General features: G+C 39.1%; 1 protein-coding gene across 4 annotated transcripts in view; it reads right to left on the minus strand.

Moving 5' to 3' along the window:
- Positions 1-2299: 2299 nt before the first annotated feature.
- PCDH19 (protocadherin 19) overlaps positions 2300-24735 on the minus strand; it is a 71318-nt gene continuing 48882 nt past the window's right edge. For 2 of the 4 annotated variants that reach the window (XM_078363737.1, XM_078363735.1), the window contains 2 exons: positions 11104-11162; positions 2302-2608 (listed from right to left, as the gene is read on the minus strand). In XM_078363737.1, the coding sequence (XP_078219863.1) occupies positions 2377-2608; positions 11104-11162 (291 nt within the window). In that variant the 3' untranslated portion in view covers positions 2302-2376. Of the gene's footprint in view, positions 2609-11103; positions 11163-24735 lie in introns of all 4 variants that reach the window. The other 2 variants (XM_078363738.1, XM_078363736.1) reach the window with 2 other exon arrangements.

The following is a 24735-nucleotide window of genomic DNA, read 5'->3' on the forward strand; positions in this document are numbered from 1 at the left end:
ACTACCTTTCAACCACTGTACCTTAAGATAAAATGTGATATACTTATTATGCAAGTGCAGGCTTGAGATAGTAAAATGCTATGAAATGTTAATTGTTGAAGTTATTGCTCTTTTTTGAGGTTGCAGTCATCAGTCCAAGTGAACTGCTGATGGAACCTATATGGCAAGCCTGGAGTTCATTTGGGACACACAATTATTATTACAGAAAGCTTCAGAAGTAGTAGGATATCACAAGGGAGAGACTGAGGTATAAACAAGATCCAAATTCTTTTTGTACCTAAACTTTAGGCAATCATACAAGTTGAAAAGAACTCACTCAAAGGTTGGCTCAAGATTTAACCACTGCCAGAAAAATAGAAAAAATGAAGATACACACATGCAAATAAAATAGTAAGAAAGAAAATGAAACAGTTGCCAAAAAATGGAATAGCAAAAAGTATATATGTGTGTGTATGCATGTGTGTATATATAAAATCATCATCTTATATGTAGGAGAATCTTGGGACATTGCCACACATTTCCTTTAGAATATTCTCATCATTGATTATGCCAAGGACATAGATGTAAAGTGAGGTCTACAAGGCAAATTGGGATATATGGTCACTACCTATATGGAGACTGGTGGATTCTACCTTCAGCCTAAATGGCTAAGCTGAAATAAAATTTAGGTATGCATTCACAAAAAATATATACTCTTCTTATTATCCAATCTACACAGTGTATATATATAAACATATACATATATATACATAAATACATATATATGTATACATACATACATATGCAATACATCCCATTCGTAATAAACACTCTCCCAGAAAAACTAGCTTGAGCCCCCTGATACCAATTTCCTAGAGAAATGTGACAAAAAATTAAAACAGATGTTGTGCTAGCCAGGCATAAAGTGAGAATCAATTATGACTATTTCCTTTCCTGGAGTCATTTCATTCTAGAGAGCATCTAACTAAAACCCTTTCTTGATATAAATGAAAAAGCGTTTCTTTGAAACACACGACTAGTAAATGATATATATCAGTTTGCATCCTGTGACATATTGCTAATCCTCTGAGTATTAAATTGCCTCTGCTTCAGTTATATAAATGTTTAATTTTTTTCATCTTTAGTTCTAGTAAGGTTTCCCAGAAAGTGTATTATCTCTGCAGATATCACCACTCACCAATTAGGGAAGGCAACAGTGCACAATTCATAGTGACCTCTATATATAATAGACTTTGACACTTGGGTCTGCTTGGGAGGGGATGGATTAGACAATTTAATAGAATCTATAGTGACTAATTCTTTCCATGAAAAACATTTTGTTTTGTGGATGGCACATTTTTTCCTTTGGATTTATTTCCAAAACCAAAACAAAAGCATTTAATGATGTTTACAGTGAAATGAAACAGCTGAAGACCAGCACATAATCACCATATTTTGTTTTCTCATCTTTAAGTCTTTTAGCAGTAGGGCTTCCAGCTGAGCTTGAGTCTAGCTTTTCTCAAGACATAGCCAAGCATTCTGAAGCTTCACTGAGCCTAAACACCAAGTTGAATTCATATTTCTTGATTGAAAAAGACAGGCTGTTTGCATAGCATGTTTGCATCAGTAAAATACTGAAAATGACATTTGTGCCCAAGTCAATCTAAACATTCTGCCTTAGTTGAACTCTGCTAATGCTATTACACCCTGGTTTCTGCCTAGCAAAGTTTTAAATAGTGCCCCTTGCTAAAGCATGTGTGGCTGAGTTCACAAAAATAGACTCTTCTTCATACATGAGGATGCCACTCCTGACATGTGCTTTGAAGTGCCTTTCATATTAATGGAACACTTTACATTCACTCAGCCATGTTCTTTTACCCTGGTGTCCCCTATAACTAATGGCATGGTTTTGTGTAGTAGCTAGAGGGACAGATTTGGCATAGCAGTCCCATAGACAAAATGGGAACTTTGGGACTTTCTATCCTCGGTAAATAGTACACAGTCAGAGAACAGTCTCACTCTGGGTAAAGCTAACCAGTCTGATAAGGAAATAAAACCCACCCCTTTGGTTTCATTAGTGCTGTGTTCTATGCAATTCAATTGATCAACTAAATTCATGTACTAAAGCAAAAAGAGACATTTATTCCTGGAGAGAAGGCATCTGTTCATCTCCTATAAGCTCAGTGCAATTTTATTGAAGAAAATGTATGTAATACGTACATGTAGTCAGCCTCTAAAATGCCTGAACATTATACAGACCTAGGGGATCTACTTAGGGAGGGCAAAGAAGAGTCTGGCTAGGTGTCAGGACATCTCAAAAACCTGTAGATGATGCTGAGGTATGAGCTCTGTAGACATCTTGATAATACACTCATTAAGCAAAGTAGTACAGTGTGCCTACAAACATTCAGTTCTTTGGAGTCGATTGTTGCAATTTACATCAAACCAGTCCTTACCATGGTCAGGCATCTGAGATCCCATGGAGGTCACACTGGTGTTCAGCACATCATTGACAGCAGTATCACAATACAGGCTTCGCTGGACATCATGCTCACTGTCAGTTTGGTCGCTCTCCTCATGTCCACTATCCTTCAGGCTGTTGCCCTCTAAGTCCTTGAAGGTGGAGCTGCTGGGTTGAAGAAAGAATGATAATTTACAACCGTGACAGATCTGATTTTAAAAATCTTTCTGAGCCAGAATGATGTCAGCTCTGTAATGACGCAAACGGTGGCTAGATTGTCCAATAGGGTAGGAATAAGGGGAAGAGAAATTTGCATTTAAAGATAATAAAACTTAACATTGCAGAAAGGTTCCCACTATTGGATGCTGATACGGCTAATATTTTCATTCACTTATCTTCAGTACATCACTACAGACAAGATGAAAGAAGCTACAAATCTAAAACTGCCTCTAAAGAATGTTATCATTTCAGAAGGCTTTATTCTCTTCTTATAAAATCAAAGTAAAATAATAATAGCTAATGATTGCTGAGGGATAACTATACATGACGCACTGTTTTAAGTGTCTGACATTAACTGTTTAAATCATCACAATTCTATAAGACAAAGGTTTTACTAATATTTTCATTTACAGGTGAAAAAAACAGAGGTACATAGAAGTGAGATAACTCACCCAATGTCACACAGCTGGTAAAAAATATAGCTGATCTAAGACCAAAGACAGGTAGTCTACCTCCTGAGCCTGGCCTAGAAATTTACCCACTATGCATATTGACTCTTAAAAGATGTCTACTAACCAACTTTAAAAAGCAAAGGTAGCAGAAACTGAAGCAGTGCAATTAAAATAGGAAGTATTATCAGGATCACAGAACCCAGGTCAGTTTTATCTGAGAAAGACGAATGAACATATTCAAAGAAAAAGAGTAGAGTCAGTAGCTGAGAAGAGGAGAGCCTTGGTGCGTGGAAGGTGTGATGTTTAATTTTGTGAGTCAACTTAACTGCATCATGGAATGCCCAGACAGCTGGTTAAACATTATTTCTGGGTGTGTCTTTGAAGGCATTTCCAGAAGAAATTAGCATTTGAATTGGTAGGCTCAGTAAAGCAAATAACTCTCCCCAATGTGGGTGGGTGTCACCCAATCCATTGAAGGACTAAATTAAACAAAAACTGAGAAAGACGCTGAGTTTGCTCTCTGCCCTACTGCTTGAGCTGGGACATTAATCATCTCCCACCCTCAGTGCTCCTGGTTCTCAAGACTTCAGACCTAGACGTGAAGCTACACTATTGGCTCTCAGGTTCTCAGGCCTTCAAACTACACTTCCATCTTCTCTGGTTCTCCACCTTACAGATGGCAGATTATGAGACTCCTCGGCCCCCATAATCACATGAGCCCATATCTTACAATAAAACTCTTTCTACATATATACAGATTTAGATATGCCTATTGGTTCTGTTTCTCTGCAGAACCCTAACTAATACAGAAGGTAAGATAAAAATGAGAACCAGAGAGTGAGCACTAATACAATTGTGAGTATAGTCATACTAAGAACATGAAAACTTTCAGCTCAAGAGTTGGTGGGTAACATGACCCTTGCATTTATTAAATCAATCTACCATACAATGCACTAAGCATGCAATCCAAGAACTCCATACCATTTCTATGGAATAGACAATAATACATAAGGTACAGCTATAGGACACCCACCTGGTATTTCTAATACTTTGTATGTCCTGACAGAATCCACAGCTGTGCTATACCATGATCCATAAATTATGTATCTGAAATATCTAGTGGATGGTGAATCCATTCCCAAGTCAGTGAGGAAGCAGCAAAGGCACACTCAAGAAAATGTGTTGTTGCCTCAACAAGGAAGAGTGGCATGTTTGTGAATTAAAACAAACCCTAACAGACCAAGTATGCCTCTGAGAAAAGATCCCTGTGGAGATGACACTGCAAACTCACTTGATCTGCTCAACCTTGGACATTCACAGGCCTGGCTCTCTGAGACTGATAAGAAGATTCAGTAAATATAATGAAAAGCTATGCCATGGACACAATGGAAACATTGTCACTCTTCACACTTGGTCAAGAAGAATCACAGCAGATTTTTAACATATGACCAACCTAGATGTAGAATGCTTGCTGACCTGAATATAAAAAGGAAAGATCTGGAGGGCAGTAACTGGAAAGGCATAATTATAAGAAAATAAAGAGTAGGAGAGAGTGAAGCACTGACCTGTTAGCTAATTATTTTCAGAAAGAATAACTGAGTATCAACTGCACTAAATTTAAAATCACTCACTCAGCTCCTTCAATTTATGTCACACAGCTAACAGCCTTGTGGACCCACCAGGATGCAGTTCTTTTAGAAAAACAAATTATCCTACAGTTCTTTTATGGTCAGGATGGCCAATTGGAAACACATGATTTAAGTGTTTCACTATTTCTAGCTTTATGGCGCATATTATGGAGTTTTCTGGAAATACTATTATAATCCCACAGTTTAAGTAAATTTAAAGTTTGCTTTTTAGAAACTATTCTCTGTTTTGTGAGGTGGGTGCCTGCCTACAAGCACCCATGTACCTATGGAGAAAGGAAATGACCTGCCTGGATGATATTCAGGTCCTCCATTTTTATAACAAATATTAACTTTCCAACCTGTATATTTTCTGGTATCTGAAAATTTCCTTAATTCACAACAAAAAACTGCCACTTTAAGCCAAAATAATCAACTCTGAATTCAGCAGTTGTTGAAACTCGCTTGAAACATATGATGGTGATGGGTCTAGTATGAGGGCAACGTAATTAACCAGCCCTTGAAACAGGACTTCCCAACCTTTGCACTATTGACATTTGGGGTTGCATAATCCTTTGTTGTGGCTGCCTATGCATTGTAAGGTGTTTAGCAACATCCCTGCCCTTTATCTACTAGATGTCAGTAGTGACCTCCACTTAAGGGAAAAAACCAAAAGTGTCTCCAAAGAGACATTACCAAATCACCACCGAGTTGAGAACAACTGCTCTAGGTTATTTATTTCTATAGCAAACTGTAGTGAAAGGCATTGAACTTGGAGACATTAGGACAAGTAATAATCTATAATCTACCACTTCATCTATATGGTCCTGAACCTGATACCTAATGTAATTGAATCTCAGTTTCTTTATCTGTAAAATGTGTTTGCTAAAACCACCTTCACAAGGCCATTTAGAAGACTCAAAGAGACTGTACATGAAGTACCAGATACACATAGATGCTCCATAAATGGTTATTGTTTAATGCAATCATTATTCTGTGTAGTAATGCTTTTACTGAGTTACAATTAAATATTATGCCCATGGTTTTTATAGGATTGGTATAGAAAATTTAAATTTAAAGAATATTTCTATAACTTCTATAAATAATAGTCACACACTGCCTAATATGTTAATTTCTTCTAACACTAAAGAACAGAAAAAAAAATAGTTCTGTCAAATGTCCATCCTTCCTTTGTTGAATAATGAAAACTATGTCAACTGATGTACTTACTGCTTTCTCTTGGCTTCTCAAAAACTTCAACATAAATGTAATGTTTAATTGCAGTCAGTTACCTCCCTGGATGCCAGAGATGTCTACCTTACTTCTCCTAATTGGTTTTGGATCTGTCTTTTAAAAATTTGATCATCCTTTTTATAGGCACCTGAATGTTATAAACAACCTTAGAGATTTTGATTTTTAAATAGAAATGATGGAAATAAAACAGTGAAGGATTAGCTACTAGGATGTGAGGGACTGGTAGTGTGAGCACAAGAAGTTGTGTATTCTCAGAATAAAAAGCAAGAGGTGTAACAACTCTCCCAAACCTTAGAATAGTTAACTCATTTAAAGATTAGTTTGCCCATCTGACAAACTAAGTGCCACTTACACTGATCTTGTAAGAGCATTTAGCGGTGTAATGAATGGATTTGTGCAAGGCAGTTTAAGACCCAGTGAACAAGATGCTGCAAATTGTAAAACAGCCTGGTAAATGGCTACTAACCCAAAACAAGTAACAATTTATGCCAGGCATAAAAAATGCTGATTTCACTTGCTTTATTACCAGCATACCTCTTGGGAGATGAAGGACTTGTAAAACAACTTTTGTGGGACAATAAATTAGAGGTTCCTGTTTCCAGTGATATTGTAAATGCACATGTTTCTATTACTGCTCTGGTGGCCAACAGAAAGACAGGTATGTTTGAAAACACCTAGAACAAGGTTCTGTACAGAAGCACTACTCAGCAGACACATAATGAATGAACACACAAATTCTGACCCATATTTACCACGTAAAATATTAGAACTCCTTTCCAAAAGACATAAGATCTGAATGGAAACAGGTTTTATCTTCCTAGTAGGTGATACCACATACCCAGAGAATAATATCTGAGGCTAGGAATGAGAAGGGAGTGAGAATCCAGATTATTTTAACTGTATTTAAGTAATATAAGGAAAATCCTAGAGTGGTTTCTGGACCACCTATATCACAATCACCTTGGGAACCTGTTACAACTGGAGGTTCTCTAGGGATGGAGCTAGTGTGTCTCTGCCTTTAACAAGCTTTCCAAGTCATTCCAATGCACATTAAAATTCAGAAATCGCTGACTTAAAGAGAAATGTAGTGCTAGTCTTTAATAGAAAAAGGCTAAGGTTTTTTCAATTTCTCTCATGCATTCACTCAATAAACATGTACCAACCACTTACTATATACAAGGCCCTATATGAGGTGCTGCAAAACCCCAGGACAATTTGGGTGGAAAAAGAAAGCACTGTGCATGATTTAGGGAGCCAAACCTCCTATTCCTTTCCACACTGAGTCAGTGCTTTGTTGATTTCCTATTTCATTTTCTTTGGCCACAGACTCATGGCCTGCTTGATATTGTTCCCAAAGTACTGCAGGAGTGGATATCAGACAGCAGACCACAAAACGGGCATGAGGAAAGAGTGTTGCAGCACGGGCAAAGTACCACTGCTGGCTTCCCTTGCTCTGAGAAGATAGCAAGAAACAAACAGAGCAGGAAGGAAGTCCATCCAAAAGAAAGTCTGCACTGCCATGATTTGTTAATCTGGGACTCTCACATAAGCCTCCTTGGGTATATCTGCAGGTTGCAAGTGACGTTTTGAGAAAAAAAAATAATAAACTACAGAAATATAATGCTAGATTCCTTGGTGCATGAAATTATGGGGAGCCTTCCATAACACTTCCTTTTCCCTTCCAAATCCTTCTCAATCTTGATTTGTGCCTATGGGAACCCCCTTGCTCTCTGGCTTTCTGTTGGGTTTAGCCAAAGGAAGACACCAGCAGGAGATCAGAGCAGAGGAGGACAGTGATATCAGGATATTGATTGTCTCTGCCCCTTCCTTTCAGGGTCACTTCATGACGACTGGATCCCTTGGCCAACCAAAAGTAACTGTTACTCTCAAGTCAATGTTCCCTACTCTCTTCCCCTGTCCTGTCTGAAGTATTTTTAGCTCTTCCAGTGCCATAATACAGCAGTATCCCTGGAGGTTCGCTAATCGTTTCCAAGCCTTTGTAAATAATTACCTTTGTAAATAAACTTTCCTTAAGCCATTTCAATTTAGCTGTGCCAACTACTTCATGTAGGAAACCTGACTGACGAAGGAAAGAAGCAAAGGTGGACAGTGGTAGCTGCTATTCAACTACTCAAGATAGATAGATGTAAGAGAGGAAAAGATACCTGTGTGTAAACAGTCTGGCTAAGAATGCTAACCACTGCTAGAAAATGCCAAAAAGAAAAATCCAGGAAACATCCTTGGATAAGCAGAAAATGAATAGAACAAGAGAACGTGGATAGAAAAATTAGTTCTCGGCCGGGTGTGGTGGTGAACGCCTGTATTCCCAGCACTTTGGGAGGCAGAGGTAGGTAGATCACTTGAGGTCAATAGTTCAAGACCAGCCTGGCTAATCTGGGGAAACCCCATGTCTACTAAAAATACAAAAATTAGCCAGGCACAGTGGTGCATGCCTGTAACTCCAGCTACTTGGGAGGCTGAGGCAGGAGAATCGCTTGAACCCAGGAGGTGGAGTTCTCAGTGAGCTAAGATCCAGCAACTGCACTCCAGCCTGGGCAACAAAGCAAGGTTCCATCTCAAAAAAAAAGAACAAAAAGGAAAAGTAAGTTATCAAAGTCAGCCTGAAATTGTATTGGCATTCAAAGAAACAGGGACTTGATAGTAAAATTAAAACTGATAATCAGATTCAGAATTTCCTGGCCAAGAGTTTTTTCCATGGATATAAATGGATCTTCAAAAAAACACATACAGCAAAACTCCTTTCAAACATTGCTGCAAACTGTTTGAAAAGGCTTTGCATGCTTTTATCACCTGGTGTTTGCCACCACTCTCGACATTTTCCACACATTTTACATTTATCCCAGTTGGTCCCCAGAACAGCATAGCACATAAGATTCCCTGTATGTTTCTAGGTATTATGCTTTGTCTAAACTCAATTGGCCACACAAATTTCAAAGCCTTCAGGGTTCCCCAAAGCCTCACAATTCTATACACAGAATCCTGTCAAAAATGCATGTGTCTCCCGAGCTTTCAGATGTTGTTGCCTCTTAATCAAGGTAGTCCCTGCTTTAAAAAAAAAAAAAAAGCTATCTTTGATTTCATGGATAATCAAGAGACTTTTCCACCAAGAACCTATTAAGTCTAGCTTGTGCCTTTTGTGTGTATGTGTGTATAAACAAAAAACATATAAAATAATTAACCAAAATCAGAGGTTCCCAGTAAGCCTCAACACTGCTGTGGAAATACATGTATCCCCAAAGCTAAATGTTTAAACTTAAGTTTTTATCTTATCAGTCTACCTTGTAAATTGAATAGTCAGGACTGTTTAAGATGCAAGGGTCCCTGAGAGTCTTAGCTTTCCTCCAGACTGTGAAAATAAGACTCATATTATCAGGTTTTTTTATTTTATTTATTTATTTTTCTTTTTGGTAGAGATGGTGGGGCGGGGAGGGTCTCACTATTTTGCCCAGGCTGGCCTCGAACTCCTGGCCTCCATCATCAGCTTCCCAAAGCACTGGGATTACAGGCATGAAACACTGCGTCCAGTGTCATGTTATCTGTTTAACCTGGCTATAGGATTCTCAGGTACCCTGAGTTAGCCCAAGGGACCTGTGAGGATAAGGCGAGTCACTGTTTTTATCAAAGTTTTAAAATGGAGCTTTGAAAATAACAATCCGAAAGCAGAAAACAAAGCAGATTTCTGCTACAAAGGCACTCTAATCAGTGCACATAAGAAGGTATCTTTTTTCTTTCTAAAACAAATTAGCCAGATAATTTTGAATTCCTCACCTTTTGCTTTTATGATGTGAGCCAGAAAAATATTCTAAATGGATTCCTCCCAACCCCTCAAAAAAAAAAAATTCTCAACTGTGCTTTCACTGGTAATACAAGGACTACCCATTGTCAGACAACTAATGATCATCACTTAGGGTCACAAGTAATTCCAGACCAATACAGATAAACTTAGCATGTTTTAGGGGTTACTGAAGCCTCATAAATTAAATTAGACATGAATGCAAGTTACTTGAAGCTTGTTTATTCCTTGAATTCTACTATTCTGGTGATGTAAATTTATGGGATTAGAGCCGGCAAAATAATAGAATTTGCAACTCTTCTCTGCTACAGCTCTAACATACCCTACTTGCCTCTGTTTCATTTCAACTGTTTTAACAAACATATTCAGAGTTCAATTTTAGCTACAGAATAAGCACTGGACCATTTAAGTAACTATTTACATGAAACAGCAATAAAGTCATCATTTGAATGGTCAGGACTGGTCTTTCTCAGTTTCCACTGAGAGGTTCTGTTCTTTGCTCAGTTTCCATCCTTTAGAGGGCTTCCCAAACCCCTTGTCCTTCTCTCATTGGGTGCAGCCCACTGCACCAGATGGAATCTTTCTTGGCAGTATTCAGCTCTGTACTCACATCCATAACAGCTCCTTAGATACTAAATTATGACCAACCAATCACATAAATCTCAACTTTGAATGTTTCATCTGAAACACTTCTAAATATTTTAAGAAGAATCAGGCAAATTTCTTTTTCTCTCTCATCTAGGAAGGAAAGGATTAGCTTCTCTGTCATTAAAATACCCTCAAAATGATTTCAAAGTTGTTGAAATAGCAGCAATCTCAAAACACATGGGAAGTCCTACATGAAAAAATTTTTAAGGCTTAAAGTGAAGAGCAACAAGATTTTTGTATCAACATGATTGTAAAAGTTTCCTATTGTATATTTCTAATATCACATTAGAAATATTAGAAATTAGAAATAATACTAGAAATAGTGAATATCTGTAATATCAGATTTCTGTCACTATATAAAACTATATTTTAACATAATCCCAATTTTATTTTTCATTTTGAGTGTTTATACATACATTTTCATACAAAGAAATGTAAGATGTCAACAGTGATTACCCTTAGTTGATGGAATTACCAGTGATGTATATTTACTTTTTTTATGCTTCTCAATTTTCCAAACTTCCTACAATAAGTAGGTTAGGCATTCATTTTTAAATCCCAGAAAAAATACGATTTAAAAATTTTAATCTGTTTTGCTTTTTAATGTGAAATCAAGGTTAGTTGTAGCAATAAGCAAGCAAACCAACGTACCTTTTGATTAAATGAGCTCGGCTATTCACGTAGTTGGAGTCAAAAGAATAGTTTTCAGTCTGCAATGAGAAGAAAAAATTTAAAAGATTACATGGATGATTTATAAGTAGAGTCTTAACTGTCCTACTTAGAAGGAATATTTTTTCTGGGCTAAGAAGCAGTGAGTGAATTGGAATCCAAGGCCACAGAGGAGCAGCAGCGTCTGCCTCCTTCGGGCCCTAGGGGCTCCGTGGAGGCAGCAGCTCCCCTCTGCAGACCAAGGCAGTCTTGGCACAAACAGAATATGACTGGCTACTGACCATGCAACCACTTACCGAAAAGAGACAACATGACCTACAATCTTTACAGAAACTAATTGCTTCCCATTCCCCAGTGGAGACAATTCTATGCCCATCAAATTGACTGGAAGTTCAAAGGTATTTTTATTAGTAGTAGATAATTAACATGTTAAAATATTTATTCCAAAGATATGGAAATGCAGGCAAGGTAATCCCCCACTGTGGATTTAAACTCTGCACTTCCCTTTGTTTCAAGACATTTGCTCAGCACTGGTTATACAGGAAGGCCTTTGTTTTATCCCAGATATAAAGGCAAACAAGTATTAAGCCTAAAACAGGGTGAAGAACAGTCCACAGGGGGTGCCAAAGCCTTTCATGTGAAACATGAAGTTTGCAAGCAAACCTGTCTCAGCTCCTGTCATTAGAACACCACTGTTTAATCTGGTTACAGCAGACTGCTGGAGCAATGGCTTTATAAAAGCAAATGCAGAAAACCTGCCAGATGAAAGTGATGAAAAAGCAGCTTATGATCACCCAGAGGTTGGGAGAACTAAAGGGGAAAAGCCTCAGAAGGGGTGAAATCCAGAGAAAAGTTGACACTAAAGTAACTGAATGTTCTAGTAAAGTGGATCTCATCCCCAGCACTTAAGTACTACTCTTCTTGAACCACTGTATGATCTAGAAATTACCCAAACACATCGCCCCCACTCTTGCCATCCCACTAGAAATCTCCACCATTCCCACCTTTCCTTAGGAGCCTTCTGAAATTATGAATGCTTGTTGCTGTCTAGCAAACAAAAGAGCAGAATCCTCTCAGAGCTCTACCTGTCAGATACTAACTCTGCTAGGCTCCTAAATGCTGCTCCTGCTTCCAGGGAGTTCACGGTTTAATGGAGAAGAAAACAGAACAGGCAATAGCAGATCCAGCTACTACATGGGCACCAAACAGCCAGCAGTAAGGGTGAAGACCCCAAGTGCCTACAATAGGTAGGAAGGGGGATGATGAATGTGTAAGAGAGAGGAGGAGACAGTACTTAGAAAGAAACTAAACCCCAACATTGCCTGTACTTACTCAGGTACGTTCATGCACCCACCCATGCCCCTCATTTGAAGATGGACTGTGTAATATCTACTCACACTGCTTTTATCCTGACTTTTATATCCCCTTTTTAATGTAAACTCAAGCAATTTTTAATGCTATTGGAAGCATGGGTTGGGAGACTAAAAATCAAAAGGGTCAGTTCATTTCTGGTTTCTTCATAGAGAGTGAATGCTGAAATTGTCACAAACAGGAAAAGGAAGAAAACTTGAAGCCATGTTAGGAATACAATCCAAGTATTTGCTGTAACAAGTATATACATCAGTCAGTCAACCAACAAACACTCAAGTTAATTCATTGTACCAACATAACAAGTAAAAATGATGTTGGTTAAATGTGTTCATCTATGATATTCAGTACAACATATAATTTAACAAGTGAGAAGTTCACTACTCCATAAAACTTATGCTATCCTGTTGATGTGGTTTGAACCTGTGTCCCCATCCAAATCTCACGTTGAATTACAATCCCAAATGTTGGAGGTGGGGCCTGGTGGGAAGTGACTTGATCATGGTGGCAATTTCTCATGAATGGTTTAGCACCATCCTTCTTGGTACTGTCCTCTCTATAGTGAATGAGTCCTCGTGAGATCTGGTTGTTTAAAAGTGTGTAGCATTTCTTCCCCATCTCTCTCTCTCTCTCTCTTTCTGCTCTGACCATGTTATATGCCTGCTCCCCCTTAACCTTCCACCATGAGGCCCCCGCAGAAGCCAAGGGGATATCAGCATCATGCCTCCTGTACAATCTGCAGAACCATAAGCCAATTAAACCACTTTTCTTTATAAAATTACCCAGCCTCATTTATTTCTTTAGAGCAATGTAAGAATGGACTAATACATCTGTTAAAACAGGGAATTGATTAAGCACTCAGCAGTTCAAATATTCATTTCAGTTTGTGATCTTGGGCAAATTACTTAATCCCTGCATGCCTCAGTTTTCTTCTCTGTAAAACAGGGATAATAGAACATGAATCCAAAGGAGAATTTCAGCTGTGTTTATCAGACCCATGACAGGAAAGGCGGGAATCCTGATCCCTGTGCTTTATATGGAACCTGCAACTCCAAGTAGGATCAGGAATTTGACCTCATTGAGGCAATAAAATAGTGGCACATCCATGTTCTATCTCATCTTGAAAATCTACTAAATCATTTTTTCAAGGTTAGTAAAGAGACACAAATACAAAAAGTAAATCTAGAGGATACTGGCTTTGCAGAAAAACCATAAGATGTGCCAGCAACCCAAGCTACTGTATTTAAAGAATCTGTCTTTACTGCCTTTAAAGAAGACAGTTCTCAAGTAGAAAATTTTCCATATTTTTGCATATAAAGGCATGGAACCTGTGTGCACTGTGCAACAAATATGAAGCTCCATGGAGACCTGACCTCCAGGCATGGTGCCAGAACCACATGTTCAGGCAAAGAAGCAAAACCATGCACATTTTATTTCTAACGAAAATACTACTTCTTGGTCCTAATGCCATAATATATCTCATCATGAGAATTCCCACTCCCTGGCATTAAGTTGAGAAGAGACAAGTCTAGAGGGCTTACTTGTAATGACCTAAACAATTCTTCCCCCCAGTACACGCCAGTTAACCCTGGGCAGATGTGCCAGGCATGATCTGCTACTGTAAAGAGAAGAGTATCATAGAAGCTTATAACCTTCCTATCTTTCTTCCTCCTTTTTTAATTCCAAAGGAGTAAACCACACATTCTTGCAGGTCCTGACCTTCAAATGAAAATATATAGTGCCCCAAATCAGCACAAACCTTCATGGGCAGATGTCCTCTGCTGCATCCTAATGCAATTAGTAGTGCTAGTTAATGTGGCAGGTTCCTAAAACCGATTTTCCCAGAATGGATGGGGCTATGCTGATTTACCCATTGTCTTGTGCCTTTGTAATCTGTCTCAGGTCTCTTTGTGAGGCAGCTGAGTTACAGTTATGGGAAAAATCTATGCAACAGAATTATTCTAATTGGATAGAATACACTATTCTGGCCTCATTAGTACTACATTCCAAACAACTGAGTTAACTGGCCATAGATGGCCTATTATATTATGGGTCTATGTGTACTGACATCAAGTGTTCTAGCTCTTACTGGTTCAAGGTGTATGCCCAAACCCAGCTCCTGTGCACTAAGAGAGCATATTTTTTCACACTTCTGGTGGAGCAAAGGATGAGACTCAGATCATCCAAAAGAAGGAAATAATATTTTCTTAATGAATAGTTTGCATGTCTTAAGCCAGTGGTTCTCAGTCCTAACTACACATGAGAATCATCTCAAAATCTTCTTTTGTGTGAATAAACAAAAAATAAAAATACTGTCACCAAGGACCCACTCCAAGAGATTCTGAGGCAATTAGCCTGGAGTTGGACTCAGGCACTGGGTGGTTTTTTTAATAAAGTTTTCCAGGAAATGTTAGTGTACCTTCAGGGTGGCAAACAATTGTCTTGAACAAAGGGCTGATCACAGGCTCTGACCAAATGTGTTGCATTTTCTAAGGGAAGCCCAGCTGTTTAGGAGTTGTCACTTCTGTCAGATTATCTGTCAAGGTCATTTCAATTTAGGATAAAGAACCACAGAAGAAATACGTTCTTTAAGATATAATACAAGAGCTTTTCTCCTTTCGTGCATGAATGTATTTGCTCCTACTCAGCCTTATTTAATCAAAATTTGCTTGACATTATTCCAATATCTTCTCTAAGTATGCTAAATGGCAAACAACATGAAACATTTGAGAGAGGAAATCTTCTCTAAATGTCACATTAATTTCACTAGGAAATGTCCCTGTTTCTAATGAGACAGCCAGGTTAACAGAAGAACACAGCAAACAGATAAAAACAACATTTGCTTTGGAAAAACCTAATTGTGACATTTAGAAAAAAAATGAGTCTGGAGCAAACCTTTTTATTTTATCTCAGTGGTAAATAAGAGTCACTTTCTTATTTATTATATTTATCACAAATTCTTTCTCTAATTTGAATTCTTTATCCTTGGAATTCACTGAAAGAAAGTGTCTCACTTGACCTAGGTTTAATAACATTTTGATTTTTAAAAAATCTCAAACAATAAATAATTCTGGACAGCTCAGTTTTATAGACAGCTTAGAGCATTCTCCTTTAAGAACTAAAACTTTGATTTAAAATTTTAACCATCTGCCTTGTTCTGAAATATATTGCAAAGTTGCCCTCCTTAAAATAGGGTATAAAAAAACATAATTTAACCTCTTACTGGTTACTTAGGAGCATCTTTATAAACATAAATTATTACACCATGCAGGTTTTGCCTGTATACTCAATAACCCCAAACTGCTGTGGTTCTTTTTCCTGTCTTTAATTTTTAACATAGAATCATCACCAACCTTCTATTAAACACGGGGTTTTTAACTTTTCAGTGCTGTTGGTGTAACAAAAGTAGCTTTTCTTCCATTTCAAGTTTGACACTTTTACTCTACTGTGTTATTGGAAACCATATAATTATATTTATGTCTAGAAAAAAGGAGTTGTAAAGTTCTGCATAGAGGGCTGAGATATTGTGGCCCTCAAGGGGGAAATTACATACTTTTTAATACATGGACTTCTGTGCAGTGTTTTGGTTTTTGTTTGTTAGCTGCTTGGGAGCTTGCTGTACTTACTACCTGCTGTTCTCAGCTTCCTTCTGGATATGGGAGGTTTCTAGTAAGATGTTTTGGTGGGGAATATGTTATTATATTTCGATGTTAATAAGTCTGGCATATCAGAAGTCAAATACTTCCACTTTGTCAGGCCCGCAAGGTACCAGAGAATGCCCTACTTTAATTGTCATTTTGCATTACTTTTACAGTTCACTGAATCGTGCCCTCGTCTCTAGAAGAGTGACTGCAGCTCTCTCAGCACCACATTTATCACCAAAGAGACTTCAACCCTAAGGAAAAAGAAGCCCAGTAAATGCAGATATCCAGGACTAGACTCTTTTCCCAGTGGCACAAATCCCAGGTCACTATACCAGGCAAAAATAAGGCTGCAGACACTGGGAATAAAACAGAGTTTACTCAAATCTTTAGATTTTCATTTGAAAATGAACGATACTTTCAAGTTACACTTTTAAGGTCTCATTAAGCTGAAAAGCATTATAACTGTAATTTGCTGCCTAATTTTTAACAGTTTTTAAGTCTTAAGTAATTTTAGCAATCAAAACAGGAAAACTGGAATCCCATATCAGCTACACAACAAAGTGATTATGAAATGCTGCTTCTTTTTTTAACTGCTGACTTCCAATAGTGATAATTGTGCCTATTGATCTATGATGAAAAGACCCATAACCTTTTTTAAAGCTGGCTGCTGTTTTAGATGTTCAAATGGCCACCTCCTCACAAAGATGATTTTTGGAAATGAGATAATAAATGGTTTTTGCCGACTTCCTACCCCCAACACATAAAAAATGAATATGTAAATTCTATATAAAAATAAAGCCGACGTGCCTCCAGCTAAAATGTATATTCAAAGACTCGTCCATCCAGACAGCAGCAGCTGAAGCAGGAATTAGTGAAGATGGAATAAAAGGCACCACTCCCAGCTGCCATCATTAGAAAGTTCATATTTGCCCTGAACTAGAAAACAAGCTAGGTAAACTCCTACTAACCACACCTATTGTCAGTCATATGCTCCCCACACATGCCAGCCCTAATTCTCTCCCTCTCTCTCTGTCTCTCTTTCTCTCTCTATTTCTCTCTCTCTCTCTCTCTCTCTCTCTCTCTCTCACACACACACACACACACACACACACAGTTTGACTATAGAAAGCAATGTGGTATAGTAGGGACAGCTAGATTCTCTCCCTAGGATTGTCACTAACTTACTGATGACCATGAATAAATCACGGTAACACTCTTGAGTCCTTAATTTATCTATATTTAAAATGAGGAGAATAACCAAAAGGACTTTGTGTTGTCTTCAAGCTCCAACAAACAATTCTAGGCTTCTAAAACAAGGTGATTCTTAATTTATTCATTTATCTATCCAGTAAGAATGAACTAAACCCTGATGAGCTCATGTCCTTTATAGGGACATGGATGAATCTGGAAACCATCATTCTCAGCAAACTGACATAAGAACAGAAAACCAAACACCACATGTTCTCACTCATAGGTGGGGCTTGAACAATGAGAACACATGGGCACAGGGAGGGGAACATCACACACTAGGGTCTTTTGGGGGTGGGGACTAGGGGAGGGACAGCAGGGAGTGGGGAGGTTGAGGAGGGATAACACTGGGAGAAATGCCTCATGTCGGTGACGGGGGGATGAAGACAGCAAACCACTATGGCATGTGTGCACCTATGCAACAATCCTGCAAGATCTGCACATGTACCCCAGAACTTAAAGTACAATTTAAAAAAAAGACATAGCCTGCACCTTCAAGGGGCTCACAAACTAATGGATCTTTGACCAGAGATGATCAAATGTCAGACATTTAACTAAATACACACACACAGACTGGCACCTATCTACCTGCAGATACATGCAAATACTTGTACGCAGGCTACTGGAATGCAACTTGGAGAACTGCACTGCTACTTTATAGTGCTAAATAATACCCTAGTAGCTTGATGATCATAGGTGACTCACATAGGAGAATTTGGCCCTCATATGTGTCATATGTACATAACCCACATCAAAAAAGGCAAGAAACCCCCCTATTCTATCAAATAGGTTATACAAGTCATAAAGTTCTTAAAAAATAGCTCATATGCCTGTCCTTTAGGCTCCACTTCCAAAGCCTTCATCACCTTGTGCCATCGTTTTCTAACCTTCATTTGTTCTAGCCTATTCTGCGAAATGTTGTTTGGATAATCTTCTGCACCCACTATTTTCATCACATTGTTTCTCTTTTCAAGATCTTACAGTAGCTCCTTGTTGCAATTAGCATTAAATCTAAATGAAGTCCTTAGCTAAGCAGTCATCCAACCCAAGCCATCTAATTTCCTTCATTTCTAATATATCTCCATCACTGATTATCCCACATTGCTTAGCATTTTCTCAGCACTTTTTATCCAGACTGTACAATGTGATTATACATTTCCTCAGGTTCTATGATTATTTCATGTGTAGTGTATCAGCTCATCTCTCAACAGGACTGGAAGCTCTCTTTTGAGGTCCCTATGCCATCTGCCACAATGCTAGACACTTAGCATGTGTTTGTGTAATGCATCGATGAATGATCAGAGAAGAGACGGACAGGATTAAGAATAAGGCTACTTATCACAATTAAGGCAGGTGACCAAGTTTATTAGGCCAAGGTGGTTCTACTTCTTCAGAAAGCATCCATTCTGCACACTGCCTTCTGTAGTTACAATTTGCTCACTGTTAGTACTCCCAAATACTACCTTATAAATACACAATAGCCTATATATAGCTAAAAGGGATAAGATGGCACAGTTAAGTGCTTTCTGCCTATCTAACTCTATCAGTCCTGCCACATCTCTGGGAATGGTGGTGACAGCATATGATAGTGTTCCCAAACCCAAATAGGTAACGTTTCTGTGACAAGATGAGGGTTCACCAGAATGTAGACCTCTGAGTCACAGATTGACAGTGTGGCAGCTACTTTTCTAAAGGTGGTAAACAACTCTAGCATCCCAGTGACTGTCAGGACAGGGCTATTAATGAGAAATATAGGCCATGTGCTTAACATTCAACAAATTAAATTGAAAGAATTCCCCTCCTAGCGGCCTGTCGTCACTCTTATTGTTTCACTGGCACCATTGATATGGTCACAATACCTAGAGGTGGCAAAGATGGCTTAGGAAAAGCACTTTTCTTTGCTCTCATCTTTGGGTCAACTACGCTTTTAGGAGAGCAACCTAGTTTTGAATTTCACTACAAAGGCCTCCTTGAGAAACCTAGCAGCTGTCTGCAGTAATCCATACAATTCAAAGCCTGCTGAAAGACGAGCCTAAACACCATACCATTAAACAAATACAGCCTTCTGAAGAAGGCTCTCGACCGTTTTCTAAGTCCTTTTTAGGGCATAGTGCACTCTGAAATAGTATCTGCTTATAGAAAATTTTCTGGGACCAGTTAATGACTATTATATGTACAAATACAAAATCAACAATATCTCAGTATGAGTAAGAGTAATTTAAGAGCAAATAAAATGAAAAATCCAATCATGTAAGTCAAACTCTTTAATCCCATGTAAACAGAACTTAACCGAGAACCAAATAGCTCTCAACCACATTTGCCAGTGGAACAAATTCAGGAGTCCAATCACCCTCCCAAATATGTAACTACAACACATTAAAGGTATTTTGCAGGCACAGAGTGCCTTTCATCCCCAAATATCAAAGCACTTTACAAGCAAGTGCCAACTGTTATTTCCCCCTGAAAGAGCCATGAAAACAAACACACAGGTTAAGTGCTACAGCCACAGTAAGTACTAACTCAGCTAGAGCATGCGGCAACAATAAGGACAATAAGAGAAACCCCAGGAGCACTGTTCTTGGCATTTTCTGCAACTGGGATAGGAAGCAATCAGAAAACAGTAACATGGGGAAGTGATTAGCCTGCTTCCTACCTGTGTTTCTCTGAGTGATTTCCTTGGCTACTTCTGTGAAAGGTCAGGAGCGTAGAGTCCAGCAGTTAGACAAAGAAAAAACTCAGCACACACTAACTGGAAATCATTCTCCAAACCTAACTGGAGGGCCCAGTCACATAGTGCAAGAGATGCAGAAATGAGTCACTTTGTTCCCTGAAACCTTGGTGACCATTTTGGTTGCCCTTTAGAGAGACTGGCAACCATTGTTAGAAGGTGTCCTAAGATGTAAGATTACTAGTCATGATGGTGGTTTCCATTTTAGAAGCTATGATTTGGTAAAGCTGGTCCAACCAACAATAAGAAACCCATATAAGATCTCCCACAGGAGGGTTGGGCATGGTGGCTCATGTCTGTAACCCCAGTGACTTGAAAGACTGAGGTTGGAGGATCACTTGAGGCCAGCAGTTCAAGACCAGCCCGGACAATATGGCTAGAGCCCATCTCAAATAAATATACACATATATACATATACATAATATATACACAGATATGTATACATTTATACGTATACATTATATATACATATACATTATGTGTATATGCATATATGTGTGTATATGTATATATGTATACATATACGTGTGTGTGTGTGTGTGTGTGTGTGTGTGTGATCTCCCACAAGCAATGGGATCCAGGAATCCACAGTATGAGCAATCCTGGACCCAGCCTACCTTTGAGCCCATCTGGCCCAGAGAAGGACCAGCACCCTCAGAACCTAAGCTGATCCATTCCTTTCTGCTAAATTCTATTTTATCAGTGCCTCAATTCTCTGCCACTTACTAGCTACAGAGCCCTGACTGCCTACAGAGTGTGCAAAGTACAATTTCTATTGAGCAAGCTTTGTCAGCTGAAAAGACTTTCAAAATATTTGGAGAGAAAGCGGCGGGTGGCCTTGTGCTTTTGGGCCAAAACAACACCCCCAAATTCTGTTCCAACCAATCCCATTATTTATATTATGTGCCCAGTTGTGTCTACAAGCTTATTTAAGACTGAAGGAGCAACAGCCTTTGGCATATCATTCTAAATTCATTTCCCTTGTACCAGCTTGTTGCTCAAGCCTGTAAAATATGATCGTGCTGACAAAAAACAATCAACTGATAGACTGTCTTGGAAATGGTGAATGCATTAGCTTCTAATATTGATGTTTTCTAATTAGATACGATACAATGGATCATTTTCTTCTTTGTGATCAATGAAACCTACCATAGTTCTCTTTTGTTGTAGATATTACTGCCTTGGCAAACAGAGGGGTGTCCCAGTGTGTTGAAATGAGTAGAGTCAAGGATAAGTACACACAGCATTCACTTATAGTTACTGTCACAAAAGTATAAACATATTATTTATTTCTGACCTTTAAGTACTCATTTCAAATTTAATGAGGCACAATAAACATTTCTCAATCTCAGATTCCATGGTTGCTTAACGCTGGCAGCCCTCTAATTATGACTGTAGTAAATAAAGGGCACTTGGCCCTGTTGAAATTATTAGGCACAGAAGGAAACCCACAGGAGCCTCCAGTTTCTAGTGACTTAAAGCATTATAGCAAATCACTGTTGGAGGCAAGATAGAGCTTACACTTTGGTGTCGCTTTGTAAACCATAACTGAGAAGCAATAAGAAGATGACTCAAAAATAATAATAGAAATGTTTACTCATTCTCTAAAACAGCCCACCCATCCTTCTCCCAAATTCTCACAGTGCTTCTCATTTTATTTGGGAAGGGGGATGAGGAGGGATGAGGGTGGGTTAGAATTTGATCTGATTTAAAATAGAGATTAACCAAAAGGCTACTATCTGACATGAGAGTGCTGGCAACCATGCACAGAAAGCCATAATTACACCTCACAAAGTGGCTAATAGTATCAGCATCTTGAAACTCCCAGAGCAGTAGAAATCTGTAATGCAGTTATGCAAGGCACCAACAGAACAATTACCAAAGCACCTTTTATTTCTATGAAATCTTTTATCACAAAGACTTCCAGAATGTCTAACTGGCTGTTATAAAAAGGGTTCATATACCCCCACAGCTGAAACACAATAGTCATTTTGCACCAGTAAGGGTAAGCATAAAAGATTGCAAAAGAGAGAAAAACTACTAAACCTCAGAAAAAGGATAAAAAAGAAGAATGTTTTTAGATGGGGAGAAAACAGACATGCAAGTTCATAACTGAGGCTGAAGGTAGCTACATTTTCTCAGATCTCATGGCACAAAATTGAAGAATTTTTCTTCTCATCCAGCCAGCAAGACTTTCATGAGGTGCTGAATGACCGCAATGGAGCAGATGCTTCCTCTTATAAGAATTAGCATTTGAAGAGGAGGGTCCAAGACGGCCAAATAGGAACAGCTCTGGAGTGCAGTTCCCAGCAAGAACAATGCAGAGGGTGAGTACCCACTGCATTTCCAAACAAATTTTCACTGCTAACAGACCAAGAGATTCCCAGATCGAAAAGTGCCACAAGTTTTCAGCATGGCAGTTTCAGCCAGTGCTGGGTTGGCTCACAGAAACTCACACAAATCTGGGCAGCCATTTCAACTGGCACCTGGAACACCTGTGAGACACAGCTGACCATTCATCTGAAAGGGAGGGAGGGGGCAGAGACAGGGAGCCAGGCAATCTGGCTTGGTGGGTACCACCCCCACAAAACAAGCTATCTGAAATGCTCTGGATTGAGAATTTCTCAGCAAGTGCAGCTGGACCCACGATGGTCCAGCTCAGTGCAGGAAGGGTGACCTCCACTACTGAGGCAGTCCACCACTACCAAGGGAGTTCACACAGCAGCTGGGCAGAGTCTGTGGTAACTCAGCAATACCTCTGCTGACAGACTGTGACTAGACTACTCTGTGCGGGGCAGGACATCTATGAAAAAAGGCAGCAGCATGACAGGAACTTATAAATAAAGCCAACCTTCCTATGACAGAGCACCTGGAAAAAGAGGTGGTTATGAGTTCCGCTGCAGCAGACTTAAAAAGTACCTTCCCAGCAGCTCTGCATGGTACAACGGAGCTCCCAGCACAGTACTTGAGCTCCTATAAGGGACAGACTGTCTCCTCAAGCAGCTCCCTGACCCCCGTATACACAAAGAGATACCTCATAAAGGAGAGCTCAGGCTGACATCTGGCAGGTATCCTTCTGGGACAAAGATAACAGAAGAAGAAAACAGCAACAACCCTTACTGTTCTGCAGCCCCCACAGGTGATCCCCAGGCAAGCAGGGTCTGGAGTTTACCTCCAGCAGTCCTGCAGCAGAGGGGCCTGACTGTTAGAAAGAAAACTAAGAAACAAAGAAATAACCTCACCATGAACAAAAAGGACGTTCACTCAGAGACTCCATCTGAAAGTCACCAACTGCAAAGACCACAGGTGACAGAGCCACTAAGATGGGAAGAAACCAGCGCAAAAGGATGAAAACACCAAAAACCAGAAAGCCTCTCCTCCTTCAAAGGATCACAACTCCTCACCAGCTAGGGATCAAAGATGGATGGAGAATGAATTTGATGAATTGACAGAAACAGGCTTCAGTGAAGGTGGGTAATAACAAACTTCTAAGAGCTCAAAGAACATGTGCTAACCCAATGCAAAACACAGCACGAGAACTTCACAAAGCATACACAAGTTTCAGTAGCCAAATCGAACAAGTAGAAGAAAGGATATCAGGGATTGAAGATCAACTCAGTGAAATAATATGAGAAAGCAAGATTAGAGAAAAAAGAGTGAAAAGAAATGAACAAAGCCTCCAAGAAATATGGAATTAAGTGAAAAGACCTAATCTAAGATTGATACCTGAATGTGACAGAGAGAATGAATCCAAGCTGGAAAACACTCTTCAGGATATTATCCAGGGGAACTTCCCCAACCTAGCAAGGCAGGCCAACATTCAAATCCAGGAAATACAGAGAACACCACAAAGATATTCCTCAAGAACAGCAACCCCAAGACACATAATTGTCAGATTCACCAGGGTTAAAATAAAGGAAAAATGCTACAGGCATCCAGAGAGAAAGGTTGGGTTACCCACAAAGGGAAGCCCACCAGACTCACAGCAGATCTCTCGGCAGAAACCCTACAAGCCAGAAGAGAGTTGGGGCCAATATTCAACATCCTTAAAGAAAAGAACTTTCAACCTAGAATGTCATATCCAGCCAAACTAAGCTTGATAAGTGAAGGAGAAAGAAAATCCTTTACGGACAGCAATTGCTAAGAGATTTCATCACCACCAGGCCAGCCTTGCAAGAGCTCCTGAAAGAAGCACTAAACAAGGAAAAGAACAACCAGTACCAGCCGCTCCAAAAACATACCAAATGGTAAAGAGCATCGACACAATGAAAAAGAAAATGCATCAACTAATGGGCAAAACATCCAGCTAGCATCAAAATGGCAGGATTAAATTCACACATAACAATATTAACCTTAAATGCACGTGGGCTAAACGCCCCAAGCAGAAGACACAGACTGGCAAATTGGATAAAAAGTCAAGACCCATCAGTGTGCTGTATTCTGGAAACCCATCTCATGTGCAAGGACACACATGGGCTCAAAATAAAGGGATAGAGGAAGATTTATCAAGCAAAGGGAGAGCAAAAAAAAGCAGGAGTTGCAATCCTAGTCTCTGATAAAATGGACTCTACACCAACAAAGATCGAAAGAGACAAAGAAGGGCATTACATAATGGTAAAAGGATCA

The sequence above is a fragment of the Callithrix jacchus genome, chromosome X, assembly GCF_049354715.1.
Source record: "Callithrix jacchus isolate 240 chromosome X, calJac240_pri, whole genome shotgun sequence".
Classification (NCBI taxonomy): domain Eukaryota; kingdom Metazoa; phylum Chordata; class Mammalia; order Primates; family Cebidae; genus Callithrix; species Callithrix jacchus.